At 52.8% G+C, this 19,456-nt stretch overlaps 6 protein-coding genes across 6 annotated transcripts; 2 read left to right on the top strand and 4 right to left on the bottom strand.

Annotated features, from left to right (window-relative positions):
• Positions 1-4,039: 4,039 nt before the first annotated feature.
• Positions 4,040-6,388, top strand: srk1 (Serine/threonine-protein kinase srk1; the record flags this gene model as incomplete). Its single annotated transcript, XM_037325212.1, has 4 exons — positions 4,040-4,079; positions 4,205-4,650; positions 4,962-5,206; positions 5,317-6,388. The coding sequence occupies 4 exons, from the start codon at positions 4,040-4,042 to the stop codon at positions 6,386-6,388; spliced, it is 1,803 nt and encodes a 600-aa protein (XP_037176136.1).
• Positions 6,389-7,165: 777 nt separating this feature from the next.
• het-6-0 (Heterokaryon incompatibility protein 6, OR allele) lies at positions 7,166-12,747 on the bottom strand (the record flags this gene model as incomplete). Its single annotated transcript, XM_037325211.1, has 9 exons — positions 7,166-7,237; positions 7,380-8,383; positions 8,451-8,871; positions 9,111-9,665; positions 10,568-10,848; positions 10,902-11,170; positions 11,234-11,440; positions 11,516-11,692; positions 12,512-12,747. The coding sequence occupies 9 exons, from the start codon at positions 12,745-12,747 to the stop codon at positions 7,166-7,168; spliced, it is 3,222 nt and encodes a 1,073-aa protein (XP_037177011.1).
• Positions 12,748-13,530: 783 nt separating this feature from the next.
• CGCA056_v009963 (uncharacterized protein) lies at positions 13,531-14,750 on the bottom strand (the record flags this gene model as incomplete). The annotated part of the gene is made up of 2 exons (XM_037325210.1): positions 13,531-14,276; positions 14,333-14,750. 2 exons carry the CDS (start codon positions 14,748-14,750, stop codon positions 13,531-13,533), a joined length of 1,164 nt encoding a protein of 387 aa, XP_037176134.1.
• A 516-nt stretch (positions 14,751-15,266) lies between these two features.
• Positions 15,267-15,802, bottom strand: ivoB-3 (N-acetyl-6-hydroxytryptophan oxidase ivoB; the record flags this gene model as incomplete). The annotated part of the gene is made up of 3 exons (XM_037325209.1): positions 15,267-15,460; positions 15,567-15,657; positions 15,737-15,802. 3 exons carry the CDS (start codon positions 15,800-15,802, stop codon positions 15,267-15,269), a joined length of 351 nt encoding a protein of 116 aa, XP_037176998.1.
• Positions 15,803-16,079: 277 nt separating this feature from the next.
• Positions 16,080-16,782, bottom strand: CGCA056_v009961 (Tyrosinase-like protein orsC; the record flags this gene model as incomplete). The annotated part of the gene is made up of 3 exons (XM_037325208.1): positions 16,080-16,356; positions 16,413-16,426; positions 16,501-16,782. 3 exons carry the CDS (start codon positions 16,780-16,782, stop codon positions 16,080-16,082), a joined length of 573 nt encoding a protein of 190 aa, XP_037176135.1.
• Positions 16,783-18,374: 1,592 nt separating this feature from the next.
• CGCA056_v009960 (uncharacterized protein) lies at positions 18,375-19,076 on the top strand (the record flags this gene model as incomplete). Its single annotated transcript, XM_037325207.1, has 4 exons — positions 18,375-18,461; positions 18,550-18,633; positions 18,790-18,980; positions 19,034-19,076. The coding sequence occupies 4 exons, from the start codon at positions 18,375-18,377 to the stop codon at positions 19,074-19,076; spliced, it is 405 nt and encodes a 134-aa protein (XP_037177069.1).
• Positions 19,077-19,456: the final 380 nt, after the last annotated feature.

Genomic DNA, 19,456 nt, shown 5'->3' with positions numbered 1-19,456 from the left:
GAAATCTGAGCATCAAGAGTACAACTGCAAGGTCAGAGCGGCCAGATTCCCGAGAGGTAAGATTCTGCTTCGATTCGCATCGGAAGAATGGAGCACGGAGCCTGTGGAACGCTGGGCGAAGCGATGGGAAGAGCCGCTGGCAAGATGTCTCGTGACGGGACGAGATTTAACGACGTTGAGAAGCGGCTAGACACTTGCGTTCCGAGGGGGGGCTAGTATCGAAGGGAGTGTGGCTGCTATTGCTGCAGAAAGGGTCCTTGAGGTCCAAAGGCAAGGCAGGCATTCAGGGCATCGCCGAGTCGCCGGCGAAAGACGCTGGCCAGGATTGATGACGAAAGGGGGTTGGCTCGAGCGGGGCGGGGTCTGGACCGTTCCATGAGGCGCTCCCGGCGATTTTGTCTCTGGGATCGGAATGCTGAAAGCGTGTCTGGTGTGTATCTGATCCGTGACCTCAAAGCAGGTGCTTGAAGATGTCGTTAGTTGTTAAGACCACGATGCGATCGATGGTCAGAGACGGTGGTGGTTGCCAACTGCAGGTCCGAGGTGAGGGCCTCGGCGGCACGGCGAACCAGGTGAGCCGCACTGGGTCAGTTGGAGAAGCAGTTGGAGAAGGGAAACCTGGATGCTGTGAGGTCACTTTTGGTAGAATTAGGCAGGTAAATGTAGAGCCCGAGCGTACGAGAGAACGCGACCAAGCCAATCGTGACTGAGAAGCAACGTAGTTCCCGCGTCGTCGCGTGGATGACGGCGGGATGGACGAGCGAGACATTGTAGTTCTCTCGGGACGGAGATACCTTAGGGACGGAGACGTGTCTCCAGATGGTTAGACAACGGCATCGACGATACCCTTCGGTACATCGTGGTCGTGGTAGTCGGTAGTGAAATGAGAGTGGCGTGCGTGGCTTGCGCATCGTCGCGCATCGTCATTTCGAGGCATGTGGTTAGTCGCGGGGTGTTTCGGCGCGGCAGACTGAAAACACGGGATGATTGGCGGCATCAACCAACAGAACGGAAGCAACGATGCGGGATGACGGACGGCTGGACGGGCCTTGAAGCTGAAGGGGGACATCGGAGTGGATGTTCAGAGGAGTGTGAAGATGAAGACCGAGAATCCCTGCAACAGCTGGGCATGCAGCATGGAACCAAGCCAGGCAAAGCCAGGGCAAATGTGCAACGGCAGACAAAAAGATGGGATGGCCTGGGGAGGGAATGAATCATGGGCCCTGGCGGCGGCCCAATGGCCTGAGGCAAGATGGTAGTCCCATTATTACCTCCCAATGATGCGGCGTCGTCGTCGATGACATCCTTGCCATTTGCGGACATGACGATGGAGAAGACGTCATTACGGGGGCCCCCCATCCAAGCGAGTGGGAAGGAGCCACTGATCATGGACGGCGGCCAGCAGCCTAAGCTGGGGCTAAGCACCTGAACCTGGCTGCAACCGGCTGCTGGGGACTCAGTTCTGGGTTGGTGGTGTTGGGTGGGAGTGGGAGGAGCAGCAAGGCGGCACGAGCAGCAGAAGAGAAAGAAGCATGCAGGCTGCACTCAAAACATGGAAATGGGAGATGGGAAAACATGGGGGAGTGAGGGAAAATAGCACTCTCCAGTCGCCAAATTCCTTTTGCATCGCCAGCGGCCCCTGCCCCTGCGCTGTGGTGTCTTGGGAGATGGATTGGAGATGTCGGATATTTGTAGACGACTGCCAGGATCCAGCATCGCTGGCTTTGTCGCTCTATCTGACACTGCCGTCAGAGGCGCCAATACATGATGTCTGCGATTCCCCTTTGCGTCCAGTCGACGCTACGGGAGGCTAGCGCCATCGACGCCCCTGATATTCGGCAGTAGGTACACGTACCAACCTTTCAAGCTGGCACGAACTGGCATTAGCAGAAGATGGTGGCCTATCCGGGCAGTGCCGCAGTGATGTGTGTCGTGGTGCAGGATTTTTGCCTCGTCTCATGTCTGGCACTCTGGGAGGGAGGTGGAAGTGCTGAGGATGCTGCTGAAGCGGTGCATCAACGTGCCCGTCCCAGGTGTTGGTTTCCGCGGGATGCAAGAAATGCCTAGGAGGTACTCTTTATTGCTGGCGTCCGGTTCCAAACCTCCAAAACCCCTTGCTTGCCTGTTGCCTGTACCCTGCCCAGCACGCCCAATCCTGGGTCCGTCCCGGCAAGTGACCGAATGGGTCTGGGGTTCGGAGTGACCACCGATGATGGAAGCAATCCGATCATGAAACGCCCGGTTTTTGATGAAAACATCACGGTCACTCATCTGAGAAGAAAGAAGCTGGGGATGCGGAAGGTGCTGATCAGTCAGCAGCCGAAGGGAAGGAACACCCAGGAGGTACTTTCCTTGTGACGACTTCATGATGAATGAGAAAGAGGGCGGGCAGGTACGAGGAGCAGTCGCCAGTTTCTGCGAGGGAAGAGCTAGAAAAGTACCTGCCTCCCATCCTACCGTCCATATTGGAAAGTGCCCAGAAATGCGCCTGCTCCAGCCATTCAGCCATTAGAGCGTCCAGAAGAAATGACCCGCTTTGGGGCGACGCTGCAGGTGCAGGTGCAGGTGCAGGCTGGCGCGGATGCAAATGCGCAGCCCACCACACCTGACTGACTGACTGACTGCCTGCCTGGCAAGACGAGACGAGACAGCACTGCAAGAAACAGCAAAAAATACTGAGGCTTGAGGGGGAAAGGGAGGGAGAGAAGGCCTCCGCCCGCGTCGCCTTCCCAATCGTGAGTGAGGTTCTTGCCGTCGGTTCTTGAGGCTGTCGGTGTCTGTGCACTGACTGAGGCGTTCCTGCTTGGCTTGATTGACTCACTGAGGTTGTCGTTGATGTTGCTCCTGCTCCTGCTCTTGCTCCAGCTGCTCTTTCTCCACTGATGCCACTGGCGACTGACTGCCCGGTGCTGCTGTTCCTGCCAAATGAATGACTGAGACTGACTGAATCCTCGTCTGCTCTTCCCTTTCTTCTCCCACTCCTCCTCTCCCTCTCTTCCTCGCACCCGACTCTCGCGCGCCTTCCAACTTCCATTGCACCTCACTCTCGTCCCGGCGTCTGGCTGCACCTCCCCCCCTCGTCCCTGTACGGATACCTCGACTTGTTCGACCTCCGAACCTGAACCTGCACCTTGCACATCTGCACCTGAACTGAACCAGTCCAGTCTCCAGAACCTCACAACCTCCCACACACACCGCACCACACACTCGAAATACCTACCCTCACGCTCACACCCTCCACGTCTCTCACACACCTCAATCTTACGCTGCCTTCCCACCTCTGTCATCATCGGTCACCTTTACCGAGGACCCAAAATCCAGTCGCTGCGCACCGCACACCGTCATCGCCAGGCTTTGGCCCTTGCCTTGTCTACCTAAACCTTCCACCCCCCCGGTCACAAATTCCCCCTTCCCACCCTGCTTGGTCTCGCTCTCAATTACGCAGCACCGCGCTAAACAACCTTACCTACCTCACCACCAAGGGCAAAAAAATACACGCTACGCTACCGACCTGTCCTTGCACGCACGCCGCCGACGCTACGCCTGCTTTGGCCCAGTTCCAATTCCAGACGCCGCAGACAAACGTGCCCCAGCCCGCTTCCCGCCCGATCGTCCTGTTCCTCCAACTTCCGTCATCCGAGTCCACGTTGCCCCTCAGCAACATCACCACCACCCAGCCCGCAGTCCACAAATCTCTACTTTTCGCTTCGATTTCTCCCTTTCAGCCGCCCTTTCCCCCCGAACATCAAAGAAACAACCTTGCATTTTTCCCTCTCTCGATACTTTCTCCTGTCCTCCCGAGTCGACTTCCATTCCACAACCACCTGGCTGGTACTGCATGTAGCACATTGCACAGAGCTCCTCTCCTCTCCACGACTCGTACTCGCTCCGCATTACCAATCACAAGAAAGAGACACCCCTCAATCCGGGGCTGCGAGACTGATCACGCTGCCACTCGTTGCGACCTGCGAACAACGATACGACCCGGCGAATATCTTCATATTCCCGTCGCTGCCCATCAGTGACCCCCTCCGCCGACATGTCGACGATACAACAACTCAAGAACTTCATCCGCCACGGTACGATATTCTCCGCTGCCCCTCATTCGTCTCCCCGCCGCTGCTCGCGACCGCTGTTTGGCCATATTAACCCTCAAAATTCCACTCGCTGCTCTCTGATGAAACATGACTGACGATATTTGTAGGCAAGCAAGCCCGCGCAGCGAACAATGACGAGGCAGTAGCAAAGTCACACAACTCCCCTCCACCAAAGGCACACATGGGTATCTCCGAGCCAGCACACGTCGGCGCTCCCCCGGCGGCAGCCATTCCCGACGCATACTCGGTTGCTGGTGACGGCCAGAACCGTGCCGCTCAAGCCGGCCATGCCGCTGCCCACGCCGTCGAGCCAAACCAGAACAAGGCCAAGTCCAAGAACATCGACAACACGCACCTCGCAAAGATCATCGCCGAAGAGAATGAGAGCAAGAGCAAATTCCCAAGATACCCCGGCCTCGAGAGATGGGAACTGGTAGAGAAGATGGGCGACGGTGCCTTCAGCAATGTCTACCGCGCGAAAGACACAACAGGCGAGCATGGCGGCGAATGCGCCATTAAGGTCGTCCGCAAGTACGAAATGAACAGCATGCAGGTGAGTTGATGCTTGGGTGGTTTTCGGCCGCAGCCATGTTTTTCTTGTTTTTTTGCTTCGTGCATTTGTTTTTCGTACGTCGGTTTTTCCAATCGCTCCATACCAACAAAGGCCGATTTAGGGTAACAAGCATCTTCACCCGGACTTCAAGAAAGTCCCCAAAGCCGCAGAGGTGCGAAACTTTTCAATATTTCATTTGTTTACACATCGGGCCATCCTCAATTTCTCTTCGACTCATTTGTTGCTCTGTTCAATGTTCGGAGGATGGCCCTCCATGTAGATCATAGACGCCGTTACTGACCTGAGGCCAGAGAGCGAATATCCTGAAAGAGGTCCAGATTATGCGCCAGCTGGACCACCCCAACATCATTAAGCTCATCGATTTCTCCGAATCAAGACAATACTACTACATCATCCTGGAATTGGCACCTGGCGGCGAGCTTTTCCACCAGATCGTTCGACTCACCTACTTCAGCGAGGAGCTTTCAAGGCATGTTATCGTCCAGGTGGCCAAGGCCTTGGAATACTTGCACGAGGAGAGAGGCGTTGTTCACCGGTAAGTAGTACTGCGGACTGTTCTCTCGAATTCCGTCAGAATGACGGAACATGACTCCCGTGATGCATTGACGTCATCTTTGAGGCGATTGCTGACAATTCATCTCGCAGTGACATCAAGCCCGAGAACATTCTGTTCAGCCCGATTCCCATCGTTCCGTCGAAGAACCCAAAGCCTAAGCAGCCTGGTGACGAAGACAAGGTCGACGAGGGCGAGTTCATTCCCGGCGTCGGCGCTGGCGGTATCGGCCAGATCAAAATCGCCGATTTTGGCCTTTCCAAGATCGTCTGGGACAATCAGACAATGACGCCATGTGGAACGGTCGGTTACACAGCTCCCGAGATCGTCAAGGATGAGCGGTACTCCAAGTCTGTCGACATGTGGGCACTCGGCTGCGTTTTGTACACCCTGCTCTGCGGTTTCCCGCCATTCTACGACGAGAGCATCGAGGTCTTGACTGAGAAGGTTGCCAAGGGACAGTACACTTTCCTGTCTCCTTGGTGGGACGACATCTCCAAGTCCGCGCAGGATCTCATCTCCCACCTCTTGACCGTCGACCCCGAGAAGCGATACACCATCACAGAGTTTTTGGCTCACCCGTGGATCAAGGGATCAGGCCCCACACCCCGTGAGGAGAAGAAGGCACAGCCCGAGATGCTTCGTGCGTTCGACGCATCTAAATTCGTAGATGGTGAACGCCGCTACGACTTCCGATCTCCTGGAGCCGTCAACTTGCGCGAGGTCTTCGACGTTGGTTACGCTGTCCACAGACAAGAGGAGGAGGCCAAGAGGCGCAAGCAGATTGGTGCCAAGGGCGGTGTCCCCGCTCGTTTCCTCAACAACCTGAACGAAGAGTCTGAGGATGAGGACCAGGAGATGCCAGATAAGGACGCGGAATATGTGCATAAGCCTACGCAGGCAACGCAAGCACTGGAGCAGAGCATGCGCAACGCCCAGATTAAGGATCAACAGGAGCAGCAGCGCGGACGCGAACGCGAACGACAAGCACACCACACCGAGAAGGGTTATGGTCAGCACTCTGCTGCAGTTACCGCCGCAGCTCGCCAGCAGGTCAGGGATCGCAACAGGCAAAAGGGCGCTTTCGAGCTAAACCTGGACGGCGCAACCCTGCTTGGTCGCAGAGCCAAGCAGCCCATGGCGGCAAGCGCTGGCGGGGCATAGGAGCCTCGGACTCCCAGTTGCAGCCCGCCGGGGAGCGATCTCATTATTGCGAAACCTCAGCGAGGCGAAGCAGACTTAGAGGGAGGCACGGTATGAACCAATGTGGGTTTTCTGGCGTACAGGTTAAAGGGAATGGCATTCCTTGGTCAAGTGACTTAAGGAGTTTAGCGCAACTCATGAGATGGACGTCGTGGATATCCAATTGTGTCGAAGTCGGTTTAGTTTGTCATTTCTTCTTGGGACGGATTAGCTACGACTTCTATCTCCTTTTTTTGCGGCATCATACATAGGCCCGGAGTTTCATTGGCAACGGGAACGTAATTTCCTCTTTGCATTCAACAATGAATAAGATTTGCAATTTCAACGTGGTCATGCTACTTCGTACCCAGTGAAGTTACTAGTGGTTCCGCCCCTATAATTCGCGTCGTACATGATGGAAAGTGACGCTGATTGACATGTATACCTCAACATCAATAGTTCCCTTGACACAAAATTTTGATCAGGAGTGAGGGCTTATCAATCTAGTCGCCTGAGCCATTAACGGTATTGCCGTCACAGGTTAGTAGGCATGCTTGTGACTTTCGAACCTCACTTTCGACATGTGACTGTTTCTTACTCGGGCTTTTTGGTGGGTGTATCCCAAGGGGAATAGCTGAGCAATGGAACGGCTGAGTAACGAATACCTCTTTCTGGATGATGAGGATTGTTCCGATGCGTATCATCCAGCCTTGTCGGCTGTGCTGGACGCTGCTCAGGCTAGCAAAGCTTCATTCCTATCTAGACGAAGCTTTGCTCAGTAAGGAAGCTCAGGATCTGATTTCCAGATTTCCTCCAGATAACGAGAACCCTCTGCATATGGCAACAAAGCATCGTCAGCGATCACCACTTGCCCCCCCCCCCCCCCCCCCTTCCAATTGAACAGCGTACGCAACACGCGGTTACGAAGCCAGGCGATCGCGTACTGGCTCCAACGGCAATGGCTGCAACCCACATCGGTAAGATCGCACTCTTCCCTACATCTGTTCACAATTACTTCAACAATATCTTCGGTGATGGTGATGAGCCCATTTTGCTTTCCAAGCAGAAATGCATAGATGCCATCCAAAGCATTGCTTCCATGTAGGTAACGTTCCAGCGCAAAGATTTCCGCCGCACCCTCCCGGCCTAGAGCGGGATTGCACCCCTTCCATGAGAAGAGAACTCTCAACATGTCGAGCACATCATTAATCTCCCCCTCCTCCGTTGTGGCTGTCCAGACATCCTGCCTTGCTGCTGCCCAGACAAGATCCTCCGTGACAGTTATAGGGTCCGTCTTGCGCTCGAAAAGGAGTTTAAGCACGAATGAGCCCGTCCCTGGGTTCCCCACAGCCGCTTTGAGCACGTTCTCGGTGATGACGATTTCATCTCTGCGATCAAGGAGAAGGTCCATCATGTAACCGCCGCATTCGTTGTTGGACGCTGCCGCTGCGAGGACGTTATCGGTAATTTCGATGTGACGCCCTGGCGTGTCGAGCAAGATCTCGAGGGCCTTTGTGTCGTGGAATGATGCGAGGCCTACGAGACTGGCCTCTGTGGTATCGTAGCTTCTTCTGGACACCGCAATCTCGGCCATTTTTTGTATAGCCTTGACCTTTTGGTCGTCTCCACGCTCATTTCTCTTGCGGTAGATCCGGACGAGATGGTCCATGACTGCAAGTGCGTCGGCGCAGTCTATCTGGGAGGTCTTCTTGAAGACCTCGATTGCAGAATCAAATCGATCGATTGCTTTGGAAAAATAGCCCATTTTCGAGTAGAGTAGTCCCACTTCTCTCAGGCGGACCCCTTCCGATGGCCCTGCGTAGTCAATGGCTCTCTCCTGAAGGAAGTCATCCAACTTTGCTTCAGGGCCGGGTTCACCGCGAGAAGCCTCCCAATCCCATATTAGAAGAAAGTTGACGTCCGATTCTGCTCCATCTGCAGAATGATCCAGGGATTTGAGGGGCTCCGTTCGGCTTTCTGTGTCAGTCTCCTCTTTCACAGCGCTGCCATGTTCGGCGTCACAGCCCTTGTCAGATGATGTCACCTTCTCCGGCACGCTTTGCCGCGGCCCGGACAGTCCAACGGCCTATCCAGCCGCTCTGAAGTCCAGGCACATCCTGCAACTCGACAATGTTCACGGTCTGAGCATCGTCCCACGGAATTCCGGTTTCCACGGACGATGCTGTGCCAAGAACGCGTCCCTTTGTCTGGATGAATGCTGTTTCGCAACCATTCCAAGTAGATACCGAGGCAGCCTCTGGGACGAAGGTTCTGACGAGCCGGCAGAATAGGTCTTTCCACGATATGCGGTAATCAGGCTTCAGTTCGGGATATGCGTCGGTGCTCGTTCCCAGGAGGGCGTAGATTTTGTCTCGACGGTCGGTTGCATTACGCGTGTGGTACAGGTCAATCAATTCTCCGAGAGCACGTATGCCCAGAGAAAAGACACCGGGAGTGTGGAGTGTCTGTTTGGGCCGAAGAGTTGCTGATTTGATGAGATAGATGGGCCGAACGAGCTTGCGTTTGTGTGGTCCTATCCAATGAACTCAGATCTATCGCACTTAGACCTTGGCAAAACGCATGTCCATCCATCTCCGTGAGATGGCACATGATGAGAACATGCCGAGAGGCGGCCACCTCCTGAAGGACCTGACAGGTATTGTTATTCTTGACCGTTTTGCCCAGGCTTGGGAAGTCGTCTTACCCATATGCGATTGAACCAGTTCCGATTAAGAAGCTTTGCAACTCCGGCGCCGTCTTCCACATTGCCAGAGGTGGCCGTGGGCGCCTCGCTTACAGCAAGACTTATGACCTGGAGCGCCCGGTGGCTTTCGGCCTGCGCAACAAGGTCGAGCTGGGTATCGCCAGTTACCTCTTCCAGCCACACGACGACGCCACTTGCTCTGGCATAGATCTCTGCCATGAGCTGCACTTGGTGGCCCTTTTCATCGGCATCTTTCTGGTTGATGCAGATCGCATCTACCCATATGACGCGTTCAAGAAAAGGGTCTCGAAGACGTGCGAGCGCTGCGTGTAGATTGGCGGTGATCTGTAGATACCCTGTACCGGTGAAGACCTTCTGGCTTTCACTGGGAGGTCCCCAGCAGTAGGATAGAGCCTCATACAGGTGAGTTCCTTTCCTGTCATCTGTGAGGGGGTAATGGAAGAGCTCGCATTGCAATGGGGCGTCTGCATCTTCGTGAGGCTTCAAGCGCAGTAGACGGATGAATCCGCGCGGCAACGGTTGATAGATGTACGACTGCATGGCAAGTACCCAACCTTGATCTTGTGAATGAGACACCGAAAGAAAAGGGGGTGGAAATCAAGCACAATGTTGAGGATGTAAGCTGATATTTGTTGGAATGTTGGGTTTAGGTCTTGGTGTCTGCTCAGCCTGATCTAATTTCTTGGTGTTTTGCGGAAACGATCCGCGACTGCCTCCGGGGTTGTCTGCAGGACCAGTCTAACCGGCCAATCACAGACTTGAGCCCAAGAACTGAATACAGTCTGATGCAGGTTTACGGGGCCGTCTCGGCAATTATTGCCTGGACTTGATACCCAAGACATCACGGAGATCGAGTCATCTATGAATGAAGAAACCCAATTGAAATATGACCAGGTCTTGAGACAGAAGATGAGACACGTGTTGAAAAGTTCCTCGAGTCGGCTGCAATGATGGCTTAGCCAGACTGTGCTGGTCTTAGTAGCTTGCGGCCGTGGTCTCGCACGTACACGGTACACCGCGATATTTGAGATCAAAGAGACTGGACGTAACCAACCCACGAATCATTTACTCAAGCGAAGTGAGAGCAACGCGATGTCCGATGAAGTTGAAACCGCCAGCGTTTATAGAGAAAAGCGTGAGTACGTAGAAAAGTGATAGTGCTTTTGTGAATACCCTCATCAGCGAGAATATTAGAGGCTGATGGACCTTCAAAATGTCCATTCAAACTGATCCGCCAATCCCAGCCACTCCTCCCCAAGAAATGCCTCACCCCCTACCCCGTTCATATTGAAGTCATTATCATACCGCCGCTCAGGTCTTTCTTTGTCCCCCCAATTAAAAGACTCCAGCATGCCAGCCAACTTGCCAAATAACGCTGCCCTCCCATCCTTCTTTTGCGGGGAACACTTCGACGCATCTTTGAGATTTTGACTTACCTGCCGATACCAACTTGCAAGTTTCTCTACACGGTCCTCGTCATAAACCCGTGTCGTGAGCCGGAACGAGAGTTTGCGCAGCGAGAGGGTAGCATGCATCATCTGGTACAGCTCCGCTAATGTGAAACCCGGATATGCGCTTGGTTGGAAGGGAAGGAGAGCGTTGAAGTAGGATTCGAGGGCCTGATACGTGTTGTATAAATACTGTGGGTCTGGAGATGAGGATGAAAAGGCGAATTCCGAGATGGCGAAGGGGGCGTAGGTGAGGTGGCATGATGTTACTGCTCCCATGTGTCAGCCGTCGAAGCTCGTATCTGCTCATGAGGATTCCTACTTAGACTTTCTGCAGGGCAAGGCTCCTCGGTGGTGAGCTCATTCAGCTCGCTTTTCAGCACTAAAGCGACGAAGTTCGATGGGGTTTCCGGAGCTGAGGTATTTGAGTTTGGAGGGGAGTAGAAGGCCTTCTCGAGGACTTTGCGAATCTTGACCATCGATTCAAGTGTGAGATCTCCGGGTACGCCTGTGCTTGACAACTCGTCTAGACAGGTGCTCATGTAAGGCGTCCAGAGGAGCTTGTCCGTTCGGCGCATGTATGACGAAACGCTGGCCCTCATAATATCAGCCAAGTATTTTTACGTCATAGAAAACGGCAAGGAGTGAACTTACATGGAGCTGAGATAATAACTCGCAATCAAGGCCCTCTGCTCCTCGACTGTGTGGGTGGCAGATAGCCAAGGCCGGTGGATGGTCAACCGTAGCATTGCCTCGGGGATAGTCTGCGGCGGCTGGTTCAACCCCAGATCAAAGACGACTGTGTTTGCAAGCTGGGTGAAAAGGGTTAGGAATGGGCGTTGGTGGACTTGGAAGTTGCCCCTTGAATATAAAGCGATCGTTAGCAGTGTCCGAGATAATGACCAAAGGGTAATGCTTGGTGTGGTGAGCGATTACCATGCTATGCAGATGAGAAGGCCTTGTAGGAGCTCTAGGCTTCGTTCTAGGTTGAGAACCATGCGTTGCGCTACTACACTCCGGATCTTGTCGTTGAGTACTGCTTGTGGGAGTGTGTGGGCCTGGGAGACGGCAACGATGCAGAGCCAGAGGAAGGGCTTTTCTTGGCGCAGTGAGCTTGGGGATTGATTAAATGGGAGAGATAGGAAGGGGAGATGAGGGTAATGGGTTTGAGTAAAGTCTGAGAGGATGTTGTCTTCGTTGATTGATGAGGAGAGCCCGATGACATATGAGAGTAGATCACTGTCGGCCTGCCGCGATGGCGTCACTGGCAGCGAAATATTGCCTGGGCTCAGCACTGACCCAATAGATTTTGCGTGGGTGTTGTTTGTGATTAGAGAGACCAAGCCATCAATCTTTGCTTCCAATTGACTGGATTGAGACGGCCCGTCGCTCGCCGTGCTCTTTTGCTTCCGCTTGGTGTTTGATGCGACGCATTCCTTTCCCAGGCGTTGACATCTGACCAGGGTGAGTCACCATATCCGATTGAAATAGCTCGGAAGTTACCTTTCACAGGGCGATCCCGGAGAAGTGGCGATGCAGCGGGATTTGATCTTCGAGCACTCAGAACAAGCCGTGCCGTACTGGGCATGTCGTTTACGGGATTGCATGTGCCACCGTGCGGAGATTTTCTCCCCTTTCAATGCCAGTGAATATTTGGTAAGTCATTCAAAGTAACGATATCTCAGCCGGAGACGGAGATGGCGACAGTGCAAGTTGAGAGTTGACGTTAGCGGGGGAGTGGGACCGAGAGCCGGATAGACCGGTATTGAACGCCGCAACGCCGACCGGAGACGGCATTTAATTCTCCGAACGCCGCCTCGGCCTAGGTTCACATGGTGAAGTCGTTTCAGACCACAAACGTATATCTTCTGCGCTCATTACCCACTCATTCATCTAGTAAATTTCCATCATCCGAAGTATTTATTGACATACCTCTTGCGATCACTCTCTAGAATCGGCACCGTACACGCAATAGCCATGTCATCTTGGCAGCCCATCTCATTCTCAACGGCTGTCATCGTCGCCAGCGCCCTCACAGCGCTCTGCTCCAGAGCTCCAAATGAGGCAACAGATAAATGGGGGAAAGACCGTCTCGGCATTTGGGCAACGCCCAAAGCATCATTCGTGCGACGCGTTGTTACCGTGACCATTGGCATATCCCACGCCATTATAGCGTCCTCGTCTCCAACGACCAACTACATTTGCCGCAACCCCGAAAATATGAATCGCCATCTCTTTACGTGGAACGGATACTCAACCACCTGCTTGTTTCTCATCATCGGTATCGGTGCGCCCCTTCGCCTTCTAGCTTTCGCCCAGCTTGGGAGGAATTTCACGTTTCAACTCGCTGAGCCAAGCGGGCTTACCACGACGGGGGTGTATCGATATATCCAGCATCCGGGCTACACTGGACAAGTGCTTGTTTTATTGGCGAACCTGGCTTACTTGTTCCGCTGGGATGGGGTAGCCGGGTGTTGGATTTCCCAAAGCTTGCGGGCTCGGCTAGATGGATGGGGTTTGATTTGCTACGGTGTCGCGGCCTTGATTATAATGAGGAAGGTTTCGGTAAGGGTACAAGACGAGGAGGAAATGTTGAAGAACACCTTTGGAGAGAAGTGGGTGCGATGGCATTCTGCGACTAAACGATTTGTTCCTGGTTTGATCTAACCTTCTTGTCGTAAATTTTCGCTTCCTTCTAGCAGAACCGTAATACCTACTGCGCTTGGCTGGACCTCCTGGCTCTTTGTAGGGGCAAAACGCCTACTTTGACGGAGGAGCCTTGGACTTGCAGCCGTTCCCTTGCTGCGGACTTGAGGCTCTGCTTCAGATCTCATAGTTGACTCTATCGACAGGTTTGGTTCAGTGTGTGAATCTACTTTAGCATAAGACAATTTGATGGTGTTCAATCTAACGAGCTTGGCACGACTTTCTGTCGAGTGTTATGTCAAAGGTTATTGCAGTAACAGATCCGGGTCGTCCTCGCTCTCGTCCGCTGAGCTAAGTTTGGCGCTGTTGACATGGACTTCTCCATTCACATGCTCCACCTCCTTGCCTATTCCGTCGTCTGTTCTGTCCTCAAAGATGTCCTTGACTGATGCCAAAAGAAGCTTCCCCACCAGGTCCTTGTACTCGCGGTCCTCAGTCAACATGTCGAATACAAGTTGCTTTTCCTGGCGATCTAGCTCCTCTCTTTGGCGGCGTATTTCTTCTAACCCAGCTGCCGCACGATCTTCCAACACGTTCTTGCTCATTTCCATGGCTTTGATCTTGCTATCCAACTCCGACTTCAGCTCTTCTAACTGAGCTGCGCGAGGGACATCATTGAGAGCCTCTGCAAGTCCCACCGCCGACTCTAGGAGCCGACTGATACCGCGAGCAGTGGTGCGTAGTCGGTGGACGGCGGTATGTCGTAGTTGGTGAGTCGAAACCAATGCAGACTGGACAATTGCTCCTGACAAGCCCTGGGGGAGCTCTTTGTGGAGGGTTCTGGCCCACTTGGTCAACTCTACCGCGGATGCGCAATCCCATCCTCTCTTACTAAGGGCGTCCGGAATGGTTTTGCTAGCGAAATCGAAGCAACACTCTTCTAAGACCGTCTGAGCCGTGGTCAGAATGGCGTGTTGTGCACCGTATGGTACGTAAGATGGATACAGCGATGGGATGGATGATTTGAGTGAGGTAGGTACTATAGCAGTTTCTGGGGTCATTGTGTTAGGAAAGCTTAACTAGCTGGATCCAAGGCTTCCGACAAACCTTCAATGCTCACTTCATCGTTCAGCGGTTTCGTGGGAAATTCAAGATCATTCGCCTCTGTGATCTCTTCCTCCTCTTCGAAGCGCGCGATCTCACCAAGGCATTCTGCAACTGATTTTGCCGCATCCGCTTCCGATGCTTCTCGCTGAGCATCTTGTTGCGGGGATGTCCTGAAAAGCTCAGGAAACTCGACTTTGGCTCGTAGGTCTGACTCGAAGAGCCGATTCTCCAGTAACTTCTTCACCATATCTGCGAGCTTAACTTCGCCAAACTCCTGGAAGACATGCTTAAGAGGGCCGCGATTGTGAAGAAGAGTTTCTTTGATTTTCTTCGGCTTGCGGAAGAGAGCGGCGTCGCCACTGAAGATTGCCCGGCAGGTCCGGTAGACTCGTTGACGCTCCTCCAAGGTGTAGGGCATTGCGGAAAAGGGAACCAGACACCGAGACTATGATAGACTTGCCTTGATTGAACCAGATCTGTGTTTAAATACATTTGTTGCCAAGATTTCGCAAGTCACCTCCCGGAAATTCCTGTGTGGATGTGGTCTCACTTTAGTGGAACGCCTTGTCGGCCTCCTGCAGCTGCAAGGGTCATGTCTTAGACATTGAGTTTTAGCGCGCTCGAGAAAGAACCAACTTCAGTGCACCTTCCCCATCCTACCTCTGTATTATTTTTCTGATGTTGCTTACATGTATGAAACTCTTGGATACTTTGATTAAATGCACCGTGTAGGCTGTGTCTTTCACACGCCGGGTTTCAAGGTTTGTGTGAGCGCTGAAGTTCTCAATAATGGGGGTTGCAACGAGGATGATGGGTCTTTCTTTTTCAAATGATGAAGCAAAGTATCTTCGACATAATGTCGAGTTGAAATGCCACGATGATCTCAGATGGAAATCTACAATGATTATTTCAGAATAGAAGTGGCCCGCTTCCTTCATTCGTACTCATAGCAAAAGGGTTCCTCCTGAATGTCCATCATTTCAGCAAAAGTCATGCTCCCACTGAAGTTCGGGAAAGACAACGGGTACTGCAGAGTGATGTTCTCGTAGGCGACGTCTCCAAAGAAGTTGAAAGAGTAGGCCCATATAATGTCAGGTCCGCCAATGTCCATCTTACGGGCTGGCCAGTCTATGGGAGTACTGCTGTCAGCAAGGAGTCTTCAATTGGTGTTGGAGATTAAAGATGAAAGTTAGGTGATGAGACACGGGGGTCCAGCAAGCAGAAGGTCACCTACCCATGCGTTGCCACTCGTTCCAGATCTTGTCCAGAGCGCCGTGGATGAAGTAGAAAATGGGATCGCCAGGCGACGAATACATATCAGCAACCTGTCGGACAAGTTTGAGTTAGCTCATAAAAGTCACCGGCAACAGTTCACAGCTTGAGTAGGTACGGAAGGTGGCTTACATCTCCAACTGCACCGCCGATTCCCAAGTGCATCCCCGCGTGCAGTGTCATGCCGCTAACTTGCATACTGTATCCCTGAATATGCAAGTTAAACTCGTCAAATGGGGTCGCGGACAGAGTCCGGTTGATGACTTAATCACTAAGAGCGCTCGTGATAATGGGTAGGCTGAAATCACGGCGGAGGCAGTGAGGAGTGTACTCGACCGAATAACCTGCATCACGTAGTCAGCGTTGTCATCACCAGTGACTTCATCTCGAAGGGCAAGCAGAAATATGTACCGAGGCCCATGGGTACGGTTATGTTAGCGAACGGTCCTTCTTGCACGCACCCTGGATCATTAAGTTAGGGGGTGTCTGCACGAGAACTCAAGGTAAACTTGCCGCCTCCAGATCTTTCCGGGATCTCGATTAGTTTCTGAACGGGGAACTCGTCCGGATCAGTGACATCCTCAATGTACGGCCCATTTCCCCCGACACCATAAACATTGTCGAAGACGGGTGATTTGGCAAAGCCCTCGGCGGTGTTGTCTAAACCCATGTCCCAGTATGGAAGGGTGCCCTTATAATCACATTTTGTGCGCAGCTCTGATTCGAAGAGATACAGCATCCAGCGGTGCCATCTAGTATTCATCAGCAAAGAAGCCTAAATTGATTTACTTGTGTTCTGTAAACCTACGGAAGGAACGGCCCCTATTACGCGGCTTTATCAGTTTACTTCTTCTAAAGTATGGGTTTGATAACTTCTGATTTCTGATTCCACTCACGTTGAAATGGACTTGCTTCGTCATGTAAATGTGCATGCCCTGGAAATCATCGTACCGAGACTTTGCGCCAGGCCACAAGTCGTTACCCTCGGACGGAAGGGCCACCAGACATTTGATAGAGTCGATGTAGTCCAGCCTCTGTTCCAAAGACAGCTGTCGCCATTCGCGTCTGATGAGAGGATTGGTGCAAGCTTCGGTATGTGTGTTGGTGGCGGAGATGGCAGCAGCACCGTGGCACTGAAGGCCCGCGACAGCCAGAAGGACTAGCGAAACAGACCTCATAATGGACGCTGGACTTGGGGAAGCAACACAATTATTCCACAGACCCAAACCAGGTTCAAATAAAAGTTAAGTCGGCGAAGAATTGGAGAGAAGTCTGCCCTATATATGCCCGTAAATAGTCGACGCAGATTCTTCCGGCATGCGGCTTGGCTGCATACCATCGGGTTGTGGGATGCAACGTTCGCCAACAGCGCATCAGTTTGGTATTGTCTCCACCTGCACGAGCGGGCTAGCAGCCAATTTTGGGAAGTCAGAAGGGCCTCCAGATGCACGTTGGTTCGTCCACGTCCGGTGCCTACCAAATATTTCCAGAGAGTCATACGACTTTGAGAACTTACCGTAGTGTTGTTTCTTAACCACAATCGTTCTGGAAACTGTGGAACAATGCCTACCGCACCACAACAGAGTCGTCCATCGCCCCCGACGAGACAGACAGGCTAAAGGGCTGGCTTGCAAGAACGAATGATACTGGACGTGAAGGGGCTTCCCAGGACCGGCCGGCCGACCGGGGTTGACGCCTTAGCGTGCGGCGTCGAAAAAAGGTACAGACCCGGTCCCTGCTAGCGCTCCCGGGGACAGCAACTGTCTAATCACGGTTTGTCCATCCCAGCTTTGTGGGTATTGAATTGGCACCTTGTCCCTTACTCACAGTCATGTTGGAAGAGACGGGGTTGGGGTCATCTTGTTGGTTGTGGTGGTCGGCAACATTATGGGGCATGTTCATAGCCGGAGACGCAGAATGGAAGCGGCCCTATCAAGTATGGAGACTTCGTTCGCAAGGGTTTGGCTTAGGTTGCAGGGCTAGCTAGCGGCTGATGTTGTCCCAGGGTTGCGATCCGGTGTGTTTCAATCACGGTTGCGGAGAACATCGAAAAGCCCCGCGATGGCATCCCTACGATTCCTTAGTCATACAGGACAGCCACAAAAAAGTGCCCGGCAAATGTGATGCCTCAGGCACTACAACTACCGTCTAGCTTTTCTCCAGACTTGGTCAAGGTCTGTCTGACCTTGACGACCCTCAAGACTGAACCCATAGCACTTTGAATTCTTCAACCTTCTCTCGGTGGTCCGTGTGCTTATGGATGTTGTGAGTAACCAACCAGAGAACTCTTAGTCTCAGAGAAATGGGTACAGTTTTACCAGCACCCGGTCAACTCTCTACACTCGATAGAAGCAACAGCTTCAAACTACACAGTTTTCCATGTCTCAAAGGTTTCAACAAACCTCATTCACATACTTTTACCGCTGAACCCAGACATCTTTCAATCTCTTTCGCTATCTCAAGATATAGAACGGGAAAGACATCTTCATGTTGAAGGGAGTAATTAGTTGTGGCGTTGTAGAGAGAGAGTTTCCCCGGCAAGGCAACTCGCGCCCTCTGCCTGATAAGTAGCCATAGAGGTTTCTCTTCGAAGCCTAGGTTATCCTAGCCCTAGGACTTTTCCCGGTTAGAGTTATCCAATAGCCACAGAAGTGTGCCTACAGGCAGCAAACGTCTATAAAAGAGTTTAGAAGGGAAGGGGATCTTGCAGCCGCCTCTTCCCATCTCCATACTCTTCACCACCAACATTGTCCTCGCAACCCCCACCAACATGCATCTCTCATCCATTATTCTCGGGGCCTGCCTCCTCGCCATCGGCGCAAACGCCGATCCCGTCAAAGGCACAATCTTCTACGGCGTAAGTCGATTCCAGACTCCCTCTTCATTCAAGCCGACCGGGAGACGACCCCCAAAAGCGAAAGAAACCTCAGACTGACAGCCACCAGAAATGCGACAAACAGACTAACATGTGCGTCATGATTAACACCCTGAGGCCGGATACAAACTGGTCGCTGCCTTGCAAGTATCTCGTACGTCACCCTCACAGAACAAGAAAATCAGCAACCCACACAAGCCCCAAACTGCAGCCCCCCATCCCCTACCTCGTCTGTATCTCCCGAGGGAGAAACCGCTCTGATCTCCCTCATAACATTCACATCGCTAATACGCCCCACCCCAAAACACAGTGCCACGAAGACGGCGCCGACTGCTGGTACGCGACCGACCGCACCGTCAGCGGCGTGCGCTGGCCCCCGTCGACGGACATGGTCTCCTGCAGCAACAACAACATGCCCCAAGGCCACAAGAGACCTTTAATCTTCCCGGATCCTGAATCGTTCAGACCTTACTTCAAGCCCTTAGAGAACTTCCCGGACTTGTGAGTACTCGGGCACTGGACCTTATGCGATGACCGTGTGCTAACTTCTTCAGCTCCAAATTGTCGGGCCGACGAGCCGTGGAGTTTCAGGCTTGAAGCGTGCGATGGAGTAGATCGATCAGGGGTGTTTTCGGCGCCGTGCTTGAGGGAGATTGGAGGGGAGCCATCGGTGCCAATAGCTGAGTTTGGAAAATTGAAATTCTTGGGTGTGTTGGCGTTCAGGCAAGCAGGGTATTGAGTAAGCTCTCGTCGGGCTTGAGTCCCTGGCTGGCTTAAGACAACTAGGTTCACAAGCAGGGCAGACCGCCGACCATAGAAAACACAGAGGTAATTTCTACACAGCCTTGATTAATGATCCATGACTCATATTTGTCTCCTGCGTAATCTATCATGTATGTCCCCAAATGTCGGGCTCAAAGAGATTAATCGTTGTTTTTAACTATTGCGGGGGTGACACAGCACATGCGTCTTGAGCA

The sequence above is a fragment of the Colletotrichum aenigma genome (assembly GCF_013390185.1).
Source record: "Colletotrichum aenigma strain Cg56 chromosome Unknown KSG_Cg56_contig06, whole genome shotgun sequence".
NCBI lineage: Eukaryota > Fungi > Ascomycota > Sordariomycetes > Glomerellales > Glomerellaceae > Colletotrichum > Colletotrichum aenigma.
The sequence above is the reverse complement of the archived record's forward strand: the minus strand, read 5'-3'. Positions and strand labels throughout refer to the sequence as shown.